At 34.4% G+C, this 20,027-nt stretch overlaps 2 protein-coding genes across 2 annotated transcripts; both read left to right on the top strand.

The window, feature by feature from the left end:
* Positions 1-5,317: 5,317 nt before the first annotated feature.
* On the top strand, positions 5,318-19,778 carry LOC140144350 (methyltransferase-like protein 27). Its single transcript, XM_072166175.1, has 7 exons — positions 5,318-5,429; positions 5,628-5,690; positions 6,398-6,529; positions 7,835-7,957; positions 8,412-8,547; positions 9,579-9,671; positions 18,664-19,778. Exons 3-7 carry the CDS (start codon positions 6,422-6,424, stop codon positions 18,852-18,854), a joined length of 651 nt encoding a protein of 216 aa, XP_072022276.1. The 5' UTR covers positions 5,318-5,429; positions 5,628-5,690; positions 6,398-6,421; the 3' UTR covers positions 18,855-19,778.
* LOC140144337 (methyltransferase-like protein 27) lies at positions 12,429-15,390 on the top strand. The gene is made up of 4 exons (XM_072166161.1): positions 12,429-12,536; positions 13,163-13,285; positions 13,764-13,899; positions 15,353-15,390. The coding sequence occupies exons 1-4, from the start codon at positions 12,429-12,431 to the stop codon at positions 15,388-15,390; spliced, it is 405 nt and encodes a 134-aa protein (XP_072022262.1).
* Positions 19,779-20,027: the final 249 nt, after the last annotated feature.

Genomic DNA, 20,027 nt, shown 5'->3' with positions numbered 1-20,027 from the left:
GTAGAAGAGGTCTTGTAATTAGTTTGGGGGAAAGGCATTGTTAGAATCGCGCTTATGATCCATCATGTTCATGATAGTCCACCAAACCATCAATTATGAGAACATGAACACTGCAACAGTCAACTCTTTAATTCAATACTCCAAATTGTCCTTTTTGTTTTTTCTGCCCTTTACCCATGCTTATTATCAATATTAAGAAAATACACTGTAGTTTTTAGTTAATTGGTTATAATTATGTGACGTGTCATGTCAAAAGCAGACACTTTTGCGCAGGATCGTAAATGGAGAAATAGGCAAAAATCTGCCCGGGGTTGATTTTTTCACAATTTGGGTTTGTTGCGAATTTGTGATGTTATTAATGTTTAAAATATGGTCTGATAGTTTCAGACCGGAATATAACAGGCATCTTGTATTTTTGAGACATTTTAAAGGTAATTCCTATTCCCAATATTGTCAATAATATCTTTAAAGGCCGATATCTCAATTTCCAGTTTTATAATACCATAACTTACGAACTCAATATCTTCGCTTAGGAATGTCCGATTTCATTGGGGAAACAGCGTTGTGGAGGAAAATATGTCTATATTTATTATGTAAAAACCTCAAAATTGATAACCTGCCCAAAAGTGTCTGGTTTTGACATGACACGTCTCAGATTTTATTTCAAAATATTTTAATATTAATTCGCAATGTATAGTTTACTATTATAGTAGATAGTGGCAAGCACATAATGTATTTAATCAAAAAGATTGATTACTCACTGTGTTGATTGTTAATAGTCCGATACTCCTACGAAGCTATCGGCATGACATTTTACCTATTTAATTCTATAATCTGCATTGTGAGTTTTCTCTTCAATCATTTTGTTGAATGTAACTTTATGAATCAAATAAAGACAGAAAGTGGATTCACTTTGCTTACGTATCATTTTATTTATAATTAAATAAGTTATTAAAATAATAAAGTAAGACAATTATTTATAAATATAGGCTACATGTATAAACTATGCATGTATCATAGCTAGGCCCTAAAATACATTTTGCATCGGATTTTCCCGTTGAAAATAGAAAACTGATGTTTAAGATAGCAATTATTTCAGCAATAACATTTTGAGTCATGTTTATCCATAATAAAAATTCCTTTAAAAGGAATGGGATGCCCAATGTGAGCTTGGACGTACGTGATATGGTGAATTCCATGGTGTGTAGATTTGGTATTGTAATGATTTTTCAAGGGAAGAGTAGAAGATGATCAAATGCAAGAGAAATGTGTTTGATTGGGGAAGGTGTTCTGACAATCCAAATATATATATACTTAGTCCACCCACAGATATTGCCTCAGATGACCTGTAACAATTTTGGCGCAGAATTGTGATCGACATCACTTAACACACCTCGGATGACTTTGATCTGACATTCAACATTTTCGCGCTTACACCAATCATGTTCATAACAATTTAACTTTTACAACTTCCTGTCAACTCTCTGATTAAAACTCGAAATTTCTGTCTGTTTGCCTTTTCTGTCTTGTACCATGTAGATAACAGGATTTAGTTACAAGCACATTAAATCAAAAAGACTGCATGATTATTATTCAATCATGGAGGTAGTAGCTAGTACTACCTCCATGATCCAATCTTGCATTTTCTGAATGAATTGAATTGTCAAATAATGTCGTAAAAACTGTGAACGGATTTTTATCGTTGACAAAACAAAATGTGTGTTTAATATATCAGTTATTTCAATGAGAGAATGAGAGCAGTTCCATTAACTTTCTTCCATAAATAACCACAGAGTATTATCTGTTTACAAAATGAGCGGTTTTTAATTGTATATTCAGATTTAATTAGCGTGCAATTATCATTATCAGTACTACTCAAAAACATGGCCTTGCTCATGTTTACATTGTATAGTCACTGCCTTTTTTGATCTTAGGACAATAAAAAAAATGTTTGCTTGCCCTCAAATGAATTTTCAAAATTGGGTCAGGCGGCCGTGGGATTTCTTTTCGTTTTCTTTTCTTTTTTTATTACTAGCAAACTCTACTGTTTGTATTAATTAAGGTTCAAAATATGAAAAATCAGACAATTTTGGTGTCAAAATGAATCAATTAACATTACAAAACAACTAAAATGTTGAACACAAATACATTTTTTTACATCTCCAAAATGCAACAATTTGAAAAGAAAAAAAAAATCGCAGGAATTTCCAAAGATAGGGTCGGTATTCTTTTGTACAGTAAATAGAAAAAACACACACCGTTTTCTGATTTCCAAAATTTATACGGCCGGTCGGTTGAGGGCAAGCAAACTTCTTTTTTTTTTGGCCTTATGGTCACCTTGCACTAGGATCCACAACATGCGCATCTATCAGCACACGGTTCTTTAACCCCAGTACATTTGTACATTCATTAAATGACTTTGAAACAAAAACTCATACTCTGCAAATTAGGTCAAATTTTGCACTATGATTGTTTATTTGAGGTTATTGGACTATGCCATTGAGATTAGGCTTTTGTAGTCCATAGTGTTGGTCACCGTCTATCGGGTTCTAAGAGGCGGTAAACTGGTGTAATCCATTCAAAGGTCAAAGGTCTCGGTTTATCTGGTGTTTTTATAAGTCCATTAATTTTGTATTTGAAACAAAGAATATACGCGCAAGATTTTATCCCGTCAGAAAACAATAATAAAATAAAATCCAAGCAAATTGTGGTTTTTTTTTAAACTGGGCATACTTTTAGCAAAACAATTGCGAAGTAAATCTAGCAAGAGTGAAATTAGAAGCTTTTCACAAAGTCATGCCAATAAGGTGCCCCGCCGTTACGGGCGCCCCAAAAACGATACAGTATAAGATAATTACTTTGACTTCAATGCGGTCCATTATTATGATACAGATTTCTTTAAATTCTACAACATTAGATCTGTTATCAACATGATCCATGCACTCACAACCAAACATATCATGCTGTGCCCAGTGGTCTTGCAGGTACTGCAAACTAGGATACTATTACCAAGGGGTGCGGATTGTTTCGAAAGGTTACTGAGACGGAAACGATAAACTTTCCAAGAAAAGTAGCGAGGTAATGCGAAGGATAATGGAAATATGATCCAAATCATAAAAAATGTTACAGAGGATATCATATTCGTAAGGTAGATTCAGATTAGATTTACAATAACAATTTGATTGATATGGTCGTATGCAGAATCTTGTTAGCTCTAATTTGATACCAAAAGCTCTTGATAAAGATTGATACCAGTATTTGAAATTTGGTGCATTTTCAAAAAGTTGCTAAGCGTGGTCAAGCTTGCCCGTATGAGTACCTGTCGACTATCCCAAGTGAACGTACAAAGCGTGCGTGAATATTCAATCGGTAACTGACCTGACAGCGTAATCACGCTTCATCGGACATGCTACTGTCAATAAGTGATCAAAAGAAAGTCATGTGAAAGTGCCCACTTGAGCCATGCAGTGGTACCTTTGACTAGTGTAAATTTGAAATGAGAATTCTTTCAAAGCGATGAGAATTGGACAAAACTATGAGAATTGAAAATGTTCTTGTTTCTATGAAACGTTCTCATCCAAATGAATTAGAAATATTAATTAACATGTCAACAACCTGACATAAGTGTTAAATATTCTCATTTAAAACAACGTGACAGGTAAATTAATACGTTAATTGGTATGTCTCATTCATTTGGATGAAAAAGTTCAATTCTCATACTTTTGTCCAATTCTTATTGCTTTAAAAGAATTTCAATTATAAATTTCTACTACTGTCGTATGTATGAGGTTTTTTCCCGTCGCCTTATCGTGCCAATTTTCAATAACACACGAGGGGAGGATAGAAGGATTGAAATTAGCTTGAGGTGGTTTTAGGTCCCAAAGACCACAAGGGTATAATGTAATGTATGTCAAATTTACACGCACCGGCTATTGGCCATCCAATCGTTTCAACAGCTGGGCAATGGTTGTATTTCTCTGGTTAATTAAAATTGATGATAGTACATATGCAATAATCATTATAAATATTATTATTTAGTATTCCTGAATATTATGATGTAGGCGCTGGTGTGTGATACATTATAGATGCTTTTACAGGCATGAGAACGGCTAATTTGAAAACTGTCTAAAAAACCGCGTGAATTCGGCCTTGAAAGGACCAAAACAGCTTGACAAAAAATTGAAAATGTGTAAATTTGGATAACAAAACTGCATAAGCCTGATGCTTTTCATGTCTGTTTTAACAAACTTGCCAGCATTTCAGGTATAATTATTGAAGACCCAAATAAAAAGACTAGTTTGCGTACTGCGCAGGTCAGCAATCAATCACATCGACGTCATGACGTCAGATGCTTTATAATGCTCATCTATAAGGCCCAGTTCTTTAACCTCAATATGTTTATACATCAATTGAATGACCTTTTAAATGTCTTAGGTATAAAAGCTCATTATATAGGTCAAATTTGCTCGTATGATTGGTTTTTTTACACCTTGGAAATCACCTTATATTAACTTGAAAACATGAATTATAAAATACACGACACCATTGATCCAAAAGTCAAATCCTGGTTTCATACGTCGTATTATTATGTGTACCAAAACGGTTGGCTTGACTCATTAAAACAATGAATATCACACGTAATGTACCAGCAAAGGGAGCAAAATATTGGTTCCAGCAAAGCAATTTAGTCAATGAAATAAAATCACTGGGGCTGCTCGTATGATTGTTGAATAGATGTTACTGAACTTATACAAATGAGACTAATTTGTGCAATGGTGTGTTTCACCGTGTTCACTGCATGGTCAGGGTTAATTAACACAGTACATATGCAATAAGCATTACGAAAATAATATTAGAGAATAATATTATACTGGAAGACAGAGATAAAAAAGACTAGTTTGCGTCTGACGTCATCTGTCAATCAAACTCGAGCACGGTGTGTTTACAAGTGTCGTGATGATGTGAGTTGATGGAACGCGGCGATAAAACCGGGCGCCTTATTGTTAATTTTGCACCTTCAAACATACAAACCATCTCAAAAGTTAAGTCTTTATAGTAGGAAACTTTTTTACACCATGCCTTGAAAAGTTGCTTTTTGCCTTGTAAAAGTACGTAATCGCCATTTTGTGCTATTCCTTTTCTCCGATCGGCACCAGATAAATCGGCCTTCCATTTACGCGCTATTAACCAATCAAGGATCGCAGGGAATTTGATTGACAGCGACGTCAGACGCAAACTAGTCTTTTTTTTATCTCTGTCTTCAATAGGCCTCAAGTTATGAAACACACGTAGCTCATAAATATAGGCGCTGGTGTGTGTTAAAGCTATACAGGGTAAGCAGGCATTTTTTCTTCTAATAGCGTTATCTTGCTGGACAGGTACATACTTTAATTCAGATTGTTAAACCAAAGAGAATGCCAGGATTTTAGGTAAGTTCTAATAATAATCCTACTCGAAAACATCTTTTGGATTTCAAAGCTTGTAGCCTACATGTGTAGCAATTGTTGCCTCTTTTCTGTGAAGCGTATCGAGGCTCAGTTTGCATAATGCGCTATGTAAATTGCATTATATTATTTTATTATTATTTGTTATTAGTATTTTGCATTTTGATTAACATTTTTAAACAGGATACCATTTAACTTGATATCAGTACATCAGCTGTGCACTTTTATCGAGCTGCAGCTAGTTGGGTAAGTGACAATTCCATAAAATGAATTCACTAGTTTTTAATGAAAACCTACGTTTATAAACAAATCAAAATAGTTTGTTTTCGTATCAACATTTTACGGAGATAGTAAATATATGACATTTTAGGCACCTGTGTGCATAATATGCAGTTTGTATGCAGTTTTTTCATTCTGATTAATATTTTTATTAAAGCTAATAATACCGTTAAAATTAAACAATACTATGGGGTTAATTTAAGTTATATTAAATAATTTCCTCAGAGTAACACTGTGTAAAAGCCCGTGTGTCTTTAGATATCATTACATTTCTTGCAATAAACGAAAACAACGAACCATCTGCAGAACATTATTTTATGTAAATTATATTGAAAATCACATTTCTGCATATTATGCAAATTGTTGCAGACTAAGTAGGCTATACATTGCGGTTTCTGCAATATTGTGACAAAATGTTGATTTCCTGCGATAATTGCCGGTTCCGAGATATCCATAGGAGACACAAATCTGTGAAAGATTGAAAAATCCGTGAAAAATCTGTAATCAAACACAGACTTTCACGGATTTTTCAACCAGTCACAGATTTTTCACGGAAAAGTGTCTCCATGCATCTAACTGCCGGTAAGAGATTTCAAACATTTTACACATGGAAATTATTTCTACTATACTAATTAATGCAGTAGAGTATGTCCATTATATGACGTGTATTCCAGGCTTTGAAGCAAAAAGACAACAATATGGGCACTGTAGATGATATGTTTGCATCAACTTACAACCAGGGACTGCCGACTAACCAAGACGAATTGTTCATTCTATATGATCAATGGGCAGATTCTTATGACCAGGTAACTCTTCCTTGCTGTGTAAAAAAAAGTATCTTTGCTCTTGGAAAAGAACACATAATTTTATCAACATTTGGGTTAATGTATGTATCCTGCGTATTTGGACACCTCTTTGAATCTGATGCCATCTCTATAAGTATTTAGCATTGTTTAAATATTAAAGGCCCATTCAGCGATTTGCTCAGCCGGCCGATCGTAGAAATCATCAAAATTCACCTTTTGGTACTTTTGTCATTGACATAAACTTAGATGTGCTAGCCTGCTAGTGGTTCAGTCGAAAGCTGTCTATTTAAGTCATAATTTTACATGAATCTGTAATTTATATACTGACATACAGTATATAATTTAGCTACATGTATTTGAATGGGGCTTCAACTTTGTCAACACTGCTGTTTTCTTCGTTTTTGCCATTTGTTTCACTTCAAAAATGCCACAATGACAATTTTAATGACTTCCCAGCAAACACAAAAACGTTTTTAAAACGTTTTAAATAAGTTATATTTTGTCTTTGGGTTTAGGTAAAAACGTTTTAATAACATTAAAATGTCGGGTTATATCAGAGAAGGTGTCTTCTCTGGTTATATAAAGGTCATGATGGCCTTTTTTAAACGTTTTGTATGAAAACACACTACAACAATATTTTTAAATGTTTTCAAAAAATGTTATTGTAAACTATTTTTATAAACATTTTTGCCAAATATTGTGTCAATACTTAAATAACATTATGTCAAAATGTTTGAACCCAGCAAACACAGAAATGTTCTTAAAATGTTTTTTAAACCTTTTAATAATATTTAAATGTCGGGTTATACAAAGGTCATGAAAACGTTTTTAAAACGTTATTGAAAATATTTTGGGCAACATTTTTCGCAAAATATTTTTTCAACTCCCCAAAATAACATTCTGTTTAGAATGTTTTGTATCAAGTTTTCAAGAATGTTTTTGGAATGTTATTAAAACGTTTTTATACCCTTTATATAACCCGACATTCAAACGTTTTCTGTAAAACATTTTTGTTTGCTGAGCAGTAGATTATCAAAAAATTCTTTTTAAGGATATGTAAACGTTTTATACTCTTAATATACCCTTTATATAACCCGACTTTCTGACAACCTTTTACAACCTTTTGCGAATGATGTCGAAAACGTTTTGTGTTTGCTGGGTTATCCTTCACTTTTAAGCAATTTACAAACAATTATTTTTTTACACTTTCGCTGAATGGGTCTTAATTATGGTATTAATGAAGCTATTGGGTGTTTGATAATATTATTATCTGCGAGATTTACTATATGTTGGTTAACTTTTCAGGACTTCAAACGATTTGGCTACAAAGGACCTCACGTTGCTGCAAGTATACTTGCTGATCACCTCCCAGACAAGAATGCCCGGATTCTCGATTTCTGTTCTGGTACCGGTTTGGTAGGCGAGCAGGTAGGGGTAGTGTTGGTTTGATATAATGATCCCGTGCATGGATCGTAACAAAAAATGCTAAACCATCATCATTATCATCCTTAACATGATCTTTTTGTTGAAAGTACTGATAACTGATATTGTAAAAAACTTGCTAAATCTAATAGCAATTTAAACGTAATCATGAACAGTTAATGTTTACATGAAGTAAAATTCATCGGCCTATTAAACTTAAACCTTGTAGCACATACGAACTAATTTGCTTACTTTTAATCATTTTAAGTACTTTTAAATTTAAAAACAACCAAATTAACTTATTTTAGTTTAATATGTTGATTTGCGATCCGAATCAAGCATATCAGTATTTTGTTCTCTTATCTTAACTTTTAAATGACATAGAGAAGATCCAACAACAACAAAACTAGAACACATTTTTTATGCTTCTTTCTTGATATTTCTCTTTGTCGTATTTCAGCTTAAAACTCATCAATTCATTAACATAGATGCCATTGATATGTCACCGAATAGCCTCAAAGTCAGTGAGGAAAAACAAGCTTACAAAACATTGATCTGCTCCGAGATTGGTTCAGATCCTTTGGATATCAAATGCGGTAAGTCTAGGCTCTTTGCTTCCGGATTATGTGTCAAGTTATCTTGATCGCGCTAAAAATTGGCGGGAAATTTTTGAAGAAAACATAACACAAAACAAAATAAAACTCCTTCTTTTCATTACAAAATATAGATAAATAGTTTTGACGTTTATTCATTTTAAAAACATTTCATTTATTCCGAGAATTCTATGTATTGTTCTGTAATAAAAATCTTAATTTTAAATCATTTGTAAATTTGAAATTGAGGCTATACATACAAATATCTGTCCTTCTTGTTCCCACAAAATTGTCCATTAATTCACTTTGCCATTTACATTTATCTGTAGGAGTTCTATATTGAACTTTCAACAAAATATTATTAAACAACCTCGGAATAATCTACATGCTTTAAATATTTTAAATAGTTTAACAACACTTGCAAAAACAAACAAACCTGACAATTTTTGAGCGACAGGCGATCGATGCTTCACTTTGAAGCCATACCGTAAAACCTCGTCTACAAGCATATAGAGTGTTTTTGATGAAAGCTAAATCAATACGAAACAGCAGTAACTGTGCCAATTAATGCAATACATTGGACGTACAATAATACTTGTTTGTGTACGCTTGTTTCGGTAATTTATTTGCTCAAATTCCATAATGTTATGATTTGGTTTATGAAGAGCGCCTGGGTTAATTAAGCTGTCATCAAAAATACTCTTTATGCTTGTAGACGATGTTTTACGGTATTGAACGTTGTCCATCAAACTGTTATTTTGTTACTCTTTACTCAAAATTCTGAAATAATATTACAAAATAAATGTTAGGAAAGCTTCTATCCATTTAAAGCTAAAATAATTAAAGAACTCGCACTGGCTATTTACCGCGGAGTTTACGTCTGAATACGGCACAATCTCAAACGCGTCGCTTTTCAAAGAGATACATTAGAATGTATATTCAATTTCTACACAAAATAACGCGCGTTTTGGAAATATAACAACGTTTTTGAATCGGTAATCATAAAACAGATAATTGTGGATTATGCATTTCAGATACATATGATGGATTAGTGTGCTGTGGCTCCTTTGTTCCTGGTCATCTGAACCAATCCTGTTTTCCGGAGATGATAAGAATTGTTAAGCCAGGTAAATCATGTTATTGATCGTGTTATTGATCTGTGACAGATACCGTAAAAACTCGATAGTTAGCATATGTGCTTATATCGAGCACTGTTAAAACATGCAAACATGAAGTGCCCCACCCACAAAAGTGTAAAGGGGTTTGAGCAAATCATGGAATGCACATAGTTATATATGAACAAGTAAACCTGCAAATTTGTGTCTCAAACTCATTAGCTCAGTTGGTAAAGCGCCGGACTTTGGCACAATGTCATGTTTTCAAAAGCGCTCGATAGTAAGCACATATGCTAACTATCGAGTTTTTACAGTAGATCATCTTTCTTCATTTTTTACCTGTTTACCATAAACTTCCTACGCCATAGATGTAGTAGTGGCTTGTGATTTAATGCAGCATTTTCTCTTTTAGCTATTATAACAAAATCATCATACATGAATTTCCTGTTCAGAAACATGTTAAGTGCCCTGTGTTGTCGAGCTGTTTTTCCAAAGAGAGTCTTCCAAAATTTCATAACAGTCGGACGTGTAATTTTAATGGCAAATTGTGCTCAACAGCTGACTCGAGATAGCTCCAACTTCCAGCGAGCACCATCGTGTGATCGGTTTGATCAATTTTCTCCATAGAAGCTGTAAAAAATTCTTTCCCTCTATGGTCATCTAAAAATGATTAAAATGCGATTTTGGGAAGGTTGTTGTCGAGCCCTCCCAAATATGGAGTTCTGACTGCCCGATAGGGAGCTAAAAAATGGAAAAACTTTTTCCAAACCGTGTTAAGTCTAAAACGACATGTTCTTTAACCCCAATATGTTTATACATTCATTGAATGACCTTTAAATGTGTTGGGTAGAAAAGCCCATACTCCTCAAATTTGCTCCTACGATTGTTGAATAGATGATGAGACTATTTTGTGCGATTGTGTGTGTTCACTGCATGGTCTGGGTTAATTAACACAGTACACATGCAATAAGCATTATGAAAATAATATTACGGAATAAATATGCCTATATGAAATACATGTAGCTCATAGATATATAGACGCTAGTGTGTGTTAAAGATACTAGCGGGATACCCGCGCTTCGCGCGGGTCCCCGCTAGATGGGAGCGTTCACTATAAGAGGAATCTTACTAAACAGGTAGAATAATTGAAAAGGTACATTTTATCTATCTGTTCACCCCACCGAGCACTACTATAACACGTTATCATAATCCCGTGACCCGTCCATATACCTTTTTGTCCTTTATTTTTCCTTCTTTCCGTATTCTCGTATTCGCGTGCATGGCTCTGTGCCGTTTACGCGCGCATTGGCGTAGTGCGCATTACGCGCGCGGCGCCGACGCGCTGCCGGCCAGCTGCAGTGACGCGTAGTCTGGCAACCGATTTTCATAACAAAAACCCCGTTTTTACCCATATTTTCACTGTTTTTGCAACAAATTCTTGACCGTTTTCAACCAAATAAAGTTTAAACCCGTTCCCGTATATTCATCGATCTCCCGTATGAATTTGGCGACATTTGGATAGAAACTGGAGGAGCCTTTGATTAACCCAGATAGATACAACATTAGCCTATTTATAGTAAGATACAGGTAAGCAGGCATTTTTTTGCTGTCGTTATCTTGCTGGACAGGTGCATCCTTTAATTCAGATTGTTAAACCAAAGGGAATGTCAGGATTTCAGGTAAGTTCTAATAATAGGCCTACTCGAAAGCATCTTTTAGATGTTAAAGATTGTAGCCTACATGTGTAGCAATTTTGCTATTATTGTCTCTGTAAAGCGTATCGAGGCTTTTGCATAATGCGCTATATAAATTGCTTTATATTATTTGATTATTATTTGTTATTATTATTATTGCATTTTGATTAACATTTTTAATCATGATAGCATTTAACTTGATATCAGTAAATCAGCTGTGCACTTTCATCGAGCTGCAGCTATAGCTGGGTAAAAAAAAAGTAACAATTCCATAAAATGAATTCACTAGTTTTTAATGAAAACCTACGTTTATAAACAAATCAAAATATTTTGTTTTCTTATCAACATTTTACGGAGATAGTAAATTTATGAAATTTTAGGCACCTGTGTGCATAATATGCAGTTTGTATGCATTTTTTTTTTTTTAAATTCTGATTAATATTGTTATTAAAGATAATAGTACCGTTTAAGTAAAAGTAAACAATATGTTATATTAAATTATTTCCCCAGAGTAACACTGTGTAAAAGCTTGTGTGTCTTTAGATATCTTGCATTTTTTTGCAATAAACAAAAACAACGAACCATCTCTAGAACATTATTTTATGTAAATTGTATGCAAATTATATTGAAAATCACATTTCTGTAGACTACATAGGGCTTGTTTTCTGTAATATTGTGACAAAATGTTGATTTCATGCGATAATTGCCGGTTTCGAGATTTCAAATATCACTAGAAGACAAAAATCTGTGAAAGGTTGAAAAATTCGTGGAAAATCTTAAATCCAAGACAGATTTTTCTCGAGAGTTATAACATAACATAACATAACATAACATAAAATAGCATAGCATAACATAACAGAAAACTTTTGGTGCGCTGTTCCTTATGACAAGCTCGTAGCGCTTACAAAGTAAAAATAAAAACATCTTAAGGTTTTTAATGCATCTAATTGCCGGTTCCGAGATTTCAAACATTTCACACATGGAAATATTATTATTCGCAATATACTAATTAATGCAGTAGAGTATGACATATGTATGACGTGTATTCCAGGCTTTGAAGCAAAAAGACGATAATATGGGCACTGTAGATGATATGTTTGCATCAACTTACAACCAGGGACTGCCGACTAACCAAGACGAATTGTTCATTCTATATGATCAATGGGCAGATTTTTATGACCAGGTAAATCTTCCTTACTGCGTAAAAAAAGTATCTTAATTTGCACATGGAAAAGAACACATAATTTTATCAACATTTGGGTTAATGTATATATGTATCCTGCGTATTTTGACACTTCTTTGAATCTGATGCATCTCTACAAGTATTTTAATAGCATTATTTAAATATTAAAGGTCCATTCAGCGATTTGCTCAGCCGGCCGATCGTAAAAATCATCAAAATTCAGCTTTTGGTACCTTTGTCATTGTCATAGAGCTTCATAGATGTGCTATACATAGCCTGCTAGTGGTTCGGTCGAAAGCTGTCTATTTAAGACAAAATAAGGCATTTTACATGAATCTGTAATTTATATACTGACAGTATTTAAATTAGCTACATGTATTTGAATGGGGCTTCAACGTTGTCAATACTGCTGTTTTTTGCCAAATGTTTCATTTCAAAAATACCAAATGACAATTTGAATGACCTATCCTTCCCTTTTAAGCAATTTATAAATTTTTAAAAAATTTTTTACACTTTCGCTGGGATCACTGAATGGGGCTTTAATTGTGTTATTAATGAAGCTATTGGGTATTTGATAATATAATTATCTGGGAGATTTACTATGTTTTGGTTTAATATCTTTTCAGGACTTCAAACGATTTGGTTACAAAGGACCTCACGTTGCTGCAAGTATTCTTGCAGATTACGTCCCTGATAAGAATTCCCGAATTCTCGATTTCTGTTCTGGTACCGGTATGGTAGGAGAGCAGGTAGGGGTAGTGTCAGTTCATAGATTTTAAATACCGTTAAAATCTATGGTCAGTTAGATGTATGATCCCTTGCCTGGATCGTTACAAAAAAATTGTAAAATCATCATCATTATCATCATTAACTTGATCTTTTTGTTGAGAGTATTGATAACTGATATTGTAAACAACTGGCTGAATTTAATAGCAATAATATTTAGACGTGATCATGAAATTACTGTTAACAGTTAATGTTTACATGAAGTAAAATTCATCGGCCTATTAAACCTAAAGCTTGTAGCACATACGAACCAATTTGCTTACTTTTAATCATTTTAAGTTTAAAAACAACCAATTAACTATTTTAGTTTTATAATATGTTTAATCAGTATTTTGTTCTCCCATCTCACCATTTAAATGACATAGAGAAGATCCAACAACAACAAAACCGGAACATATTTTTATGCTTCTTTTTCTGATATTTCTCTTTGTCGTATTTCAGCTTAAAATGCATCAATTTATTAACATAGATGCCATTGATATGTCACCGAATAGCCTCAAAGTCAGTGAGGAAAAACAAGTTTACAAAACACTGATCTGCTCCGAGATTGGTTCAGATCCGTTGGATATCAAATGCGGTAAGTCTAGGCTCTTTGCTTCCGTATTATGTGTCAAGTTATTTTGATCGCGCTAAAAATTTGCGGGAATTTTTTGAAGAAAACATAACATAAAACAACACAAAACTCCTTCTTTTCATTACAAAATATACATTCTAAATAGTTTTGACGTTTATTAATTTTAAAAACATTTTATTTGTTCCAAGAATTATTTTTATTATTCTGTAATAAATAATCTTAAATCATTTGTAAATTTGAAATTGAGGCCAAAAATTCACTTTGTCATTTTATATATTTAACTTTCAACAAAATATTATAAAATAACCTCGGAATAATCTACATCCCTTAAATAATTTAAAATTTCAATAACACTTGCAAAAACAAACAAACCTGACAATTTTTGAGCGACAGGCGATCGATGCTTCACCAGCCCCACCAGAGCAGTTCTTCTGGGGTGAACCAAATCTGACTGATTATCAAATTAATCAGTGACAGGTTATCTCTGAATTTGACAGGTGCTAATTGATGCAATAATATTAAACCATCAATTAGAGCCTGTCAAATTTAGCGATACCATTGTTACTTATTAATTTGATAACCAGGCAGGTTTGGTTCACCCCAGAAGAACTGCTCTGGCGGGGCTTCCTCTTTAAAGCCATAATGAACGATTTCTATCAAAACTTATTTTGTTATTCTTTACTTAAAATTCTGAAATATTACAAAATAACGGTCAGGAAAGGTTACTGTCCATATTAAGCTTAACAACCAAGGTAAAGTGAAAGAATCACATTGGCTATTTGCTGTGGACTTTTAAGTAAATGAATACATGAATACAAAACCCACCCAAGTCCATGGGAAGCGATTTTGAGAGAAAAACCTGTGTATCATTTTAATTCCTTCAGTTATATTTACCTGGTCAATATGGTAAGTTTTACGAGCAAATGAGTGGGTTAAACTGTTGACGATTAGCATTTCAGGGACTTCGTGGGGTTCATTATAAATTTTGGACTTGGGTGGTTTTTTGAATCATATACAAAGACAACAATGTTTGAATGAGATTACCACTAGTAAGACAATACAAAATAAAGCACACAGGTATGTATAATGTTGGTAAGCATTCTGCCATGTAATATAAACCACACACTTTCCTTTATTAAACCCATTTAATTTTCAAAAGTCACTCTCCAGCAATGAATGTGTTACAAGCGGACTTTTATACATACTGGATTTCAATCAATGTGCTACAAGACTCAAATCATGGACTTGGGTTATTCTTTCATACATGCTATTTTTCACATGCTCAATAGACACAGTGGATGAATTTGAGTTGTTTTTTCGTACATATGACAGGCCTATGCATAGCAACAAATTCCCATGCTTAACTCAATTTGGCCACAGTATGGACTTGGGTGGGTTTTGTATTTTTCCAGGTAAATCATTAATATTTTCAATCAGTGTTAATAATCTGTGACAGGTAGACCATCTGCTTCATTTTTTACCTGTTTACCATAAACTTCATACGCCGCAGATGTAGTAGTGGCTTGTGATTAATGCAGCATTTTCTTTTAGCTATTATAACAAAATCATCATACATGAATTTCCTGTTCAGAAAACTTGTTAACCCAGCAAACACAAAAACGTATTAAAAACATTTTAAATAAGTTATATTTTGGCTTTTGGTTTAGGTAAATACGTTTTAATAACATCAAAATGTCGGGTTATATAAAGGTCAAGATAACGTTTTAAAACGTTCTGTATGAAAACACACTGCAACAATATTTTTAAATGTTTTCAAGAAATGTTATTGTAAACTATCTTTGCAAACATTTTTGCCAAATATTGTGTCAATACTTAAATAACATTTTGTTAAAATATTTGAACCCAGCAAACACAGAAATGTTCTTAACATGTTTTTTCAAAAACCTTTTAATAAAATTTAAATGTCGTGTTATATAAAGGTCATGAAAACGTTTTTAAAACGTTATTGAAAATATTTTAGGCAAACATTTTTCGCAAGTCGAGTCGAGTCAGGCCATTCTGTCGAGTCGAGTCGAGTCGAGTCGGATATATTTTGTCGAGTCATTTCGAGTCACGTCACGTTTTATATGCTCATGACACCAGCTGTCAACTTGATAGCCCAATTTGCATGAATTTGTACTTTTTTGAAATTAAAATCCCAGTGAGAGTACATAATATTAATTTATGAATCTATGTGCTCCATCCAGTGCATTGTGGAAATCAGTAATCAGTCAGATTTGTAGTATTGCCATTAGGACCCGCCATGAGTATGGGTACGGGTGCGTGTCCCGGACCACGAGTACTTGTACGGGTACGGGTCCCAGGCCATGGGTACGGATTTCAGGTCATGGGTAAGGGTACGGGTACGGATCCCTAGCCATGAGTATTCAGTACGGATCCATTCCAAAATAGGGTGCGAGTACGGGTACGGAGCCATGGGTACGGGTACGAGTATGGGTACAGAAATTGGGACTCGAGTACGGGTACTGGTCCAGTAGTGGTATGGAAATTGGGACTTTTATGGGTCCTATTATGGGTATGGGTATAAACAAATTAATTAATCAAGTACAAAAAGAGATCAAATATTGGTGGTCATAGTGAATCTAGCCTAAAGGTGGCATATTTTGGGATGCAAGTGAAAAAACTATGTCTATGTACAGTATGGACAGCCAGACTGTGCAATACTAATTTCAACATATATTTAGCAATGATGTAGCTTTCGAGTCTTATTATGCACATCTGGATAATTATATCCATGTTTTATTAATATTTTAAAATTCATATACATCCCAAATTTCTGTATATGGTAAGAACCTCTCTATTCATTTGACTCAGATGCACAAGCCCAAGCCTGGTCACAAGAAGTACATGTGGCTGGTGGAAATGCTCACACCAGTCAGTCACATTGCAATGTAGTTCTTCATGTGTGCAGCATGTAGAGGAGTGTATTTGGATGGGGAGTAATCAAAATGATTAATAAAAGCTATAATAATGATATTTTAACATGATAACTTGAAATTCATCACAAAAAAGAAAGTATCTTGAAATGTTTTCCCAGTTTGCTGGGTTTTGTGTGAATGAGACATGTAGCATACATAGGGGTGTGTGCACAGGCTGTTACAATGACATGTGTGTAGCATTCATGTACATTTTGTGTAGCCAGGGCTGGATTTACCTTTTTCAGGGCCCAGGACCAGGCTAAAATAAAATTAAGGGCACTTGCTATAGCTTGCTATCTGGATCCATGCGTTACTCCCCATCCAACCCCATCCATGATGTAACCTATTTGTTTTGATTATGATCAGAGGACTCACGGTGGGATTTCCTGCATTTGTGTAGCCATACTGTATGGTACCCATGGATACGGGTACGTGTCCCGGACCATGAATACGGGTACGGGTCCCATGCCATGAGTATGGGTCCGGGTCCCAGGCCATGAGTACGGGTACGGGTCCCAGTCCATGAGTCCGAAGACAAAATAGGGCATGAGTACGAGTACGGGTCCAAAGCCATGGGTACAAGTACGGGTACGGGTATATGGAAATTGGGACTCGAGTACGGGTGCGAGCACTATAAGTCTGGTAATCAGCAATGATGGACAATGGACTTTTCCACCATGCCAAGTTTGAAGCATGTAAAAAAAATGGTGGATCCTTTAGCCAGATCGACAGGCAAGCATACATGTACATTGTACACACATACATATACCTATATTTTAAGTTATTATAAAGATGCTGAGAGATAGTAAGCCCACTTTGTAAAATATAAGAATCACAATACACTGAGATGTGTGGAAGAAAACGTGCAGGTATTATTAGAAATATTAAGGTATAATTTGCCCACCCAGTTAACATGTTATTTACCTCGCTGCAGAGAGCAATGCTAGCAAATTTTATTCAGTGCAAGTAAAGCGAATTGACCAAGTAAAAAGTCAACTTTTTGTACCCCTCTCATAAAGTCCTAACTCGTGTTATTTCGATTCAGAAAATGAATTTCAATTCAACTCAGATTAAATTATCCTTGTAGTTAACATGTTTAGATCCAATTGAAATTAAATTCTCATTTTTAAAATTATTTTAGTGCAATTTAAATTCAATACTTCTCTGGTTTAAATCATTTTGATTCAATTCAAATTCAATGCATTGAAATTAACTGCTAACCAATTTCAATTCCAATTCATAGCATTTGAATTCGATTCATATTCAAATTCAATTCTTACTACCAACACTGATGCATTTTACCGGGCATTTGAGGGAGGACGCAGTTCAGGGAGGAAGTTTAAAAGTTGACAATACACGGAAAATGACATAATGGTAATACATGTTCATTGGGCGGGAAAAACCTCATAATGTACTTTTTGCCCTTGAACATGGATGAAGCAAACCATTCAATATAAAGTCTACACTTACAAGGCTTTATCCATTTTCAAGGGCCAAAAGTAAATATGTGGTGTTTCCTGCATGTACTTTTGGCCCTTGAACATGGACGAAGCAACCTTTTCAATATTAAGTCTACACCTACAAGGCTTTATCCAGGTTCAAGGGCCAAAAGTACATAATGAGGTTTTTCCCGCCCAGTGACGACATGTTGTATACATTTCCGATTCAGTGAATGGAATTGAATGTGAAAAAAAAATTGATATAATGCATTGAATTGAAATTAAAAATTGCTCAAATTCAAATCAATTCAATTCCTATTCCAATGAATTGAAATAACATTAGTCCTGACTACGAGCTTAGTCATAATGATTGCGTTTTATTTCCATAGGTGGTATTATTGTTATTTCAATGAGAGAAGAGTATCTATGGACTGCGAAGGAGTTTCAGAATAATCAATTGGAAGAGGCAATTCAAGATATGGTTGCTCAAGAAAAGTGGATCCTTGTTGCCAGGAAAACATGTGAAGGGTTCTTTCATGACAAGACCGGTGTTACATTTGTCTTCAAAACTCTTGTTTGATGAAACTAAATTTAAATTATGTATACAATAATATGAAGCTTTTAGATATGCCACGAACTTTAAAGGTGGGTAACCTGATTGACAATCTCATCCCCCACTTTACCTCATCAAAAAGCTGATATTGGTATCAGATGAAAGCTCATATTTTTCTCATAAACATATTGAAATTTGGCGTTCCAAATCGGTACATTTCCGAAGAAATCATCAAAAAATTGCCGAATTAGACTCTAATATGGTATACCACATTTCAGACTAAATTGGGCAGTTTTTTGATGATATCTTCGGAAATACACTGAGTTGGAACTTCTAATTTCAATATGTTTATGAGAAAAATAGGGCCTTTAACTTGAAATCAATATATTACATGATCATGATGATTATTATTAATAAAAACACCGTAGACTACCAATATCACGCTGTATAAATGTCGGTAATACCATTAGAAATTAGTCACATTTACAAAAAACTTTTACATGTTCTTTTTGCATAAGTGCTTGAAATGGATGACATTTTATGTTATAACGCAAGTTTTAAAGAATTTGATTTTCCCAATATATCAGGTCACCTTTCTTTAAATGCGGCCCAGCAATACCATGCAAGACATTCTGATACTGAACGAGTGTGCAGATTTTGCGTTGGTTTAGATGCGTTTGTTGCAGTGCAGCAGCAGCACCGTTACGACGAAACCACATTCAGATTGAAATTGGTGCGGGCAACTTATAGCGGGTTACGCGATACCCGTGCTCGCGGAGTGACCAAAGCAGGCGTAATTGATTGAGTTACGCAATTTGTTGTTATGTACCGCCGGCAAACTATAAGGAAAGACATAAATAAAAAGACTAAATCGCGTCTGACGTCAAGGCAAAGGCCCGACATGATTGGTTGCCGACCTACGCAGTACGGCATTTTCTGTCTAGTTGTCAGAATTTCAGACGCGAGCTAGTCTTTTATCTGTCTTTCATTATAAACGACAGTTTCAAAGGCACCAACATTTTATTTTCATTGGTACTTTGTCACTCAAAAATCGTCGAAAAAGCGATGAATGTTATAATATCAGTTCCCTTTTCCCATCGCGCACAATACAAAAGCATTTCAAAAGACATGGGGGGAGGGGGGGGCTGGGTTTTTTAAAAAGTACCCGGTACCATAGGCCTATTGAGACTAAACTGGTGA

Source organism: Amphiura filiformis, unplaced genomic scaffold (assembly GCF_039555335.1).
Source record: "Amphiura filiformis unplaced genomic scaffold, Afil_fr2py scaffold_50, whole genome shotgun sequence".
NCBI lineage: Eukaryota > Metazoa > Echinodermata > Ophiuroidea > Amphilepidida > Amphiuridae > Amphiura > Amphiura filiformis.
The sequence above is the reverse complement of the archived record's forward strand: the minus strand, read 5'-3'. Positions and strand labels throughout refer to the sequence as shown.

Bases quoted from the DNA above. Each gene is read 5' to 3' on its own strand.
- LOC140144337 (XM_072166161.1), top strand. From the start codon at position 12,429: ATGGGCACTGTAGATGATATGTTTGCATCAACTTACAACCAGGGACTG. The intron at 12,537-13,162 runs GTAAATCTTCCT...ATATCTTTTCAG, and splicing joins GGGCAGATTTTTATGACCAG to GACTTCAAACGATTTGGTTA. The intron at 13,900-15,352 runs GTAAGTCTAGGC...AATCTGTGACAG, and splicing joins TCCGTTGGATATCAAATGCG to GTAGACCATCTGCTTCATTT.
- LOC140144350 (XM_072166175.1), top strand. From the start codon at position 6,422: ATGGGCACTGTAGATGATATGTTTGCATCAACTTACAACCAGGGACTG. The intron at 7,958-8,411 runs GTAGGGGTAGTG...GTCGTATTTCAG, and splicing joins CCGGTTTGGTAGGCGAGCAG to CTTAAAACTCATCAATTCAT. The intron at 8,548-9,578 runs GTAAGTCTAGGC...TATGCATTTCAG, and splicing joins TCCTTTGGATATCAAATGCG to ATACATATGATGGATTAGTG.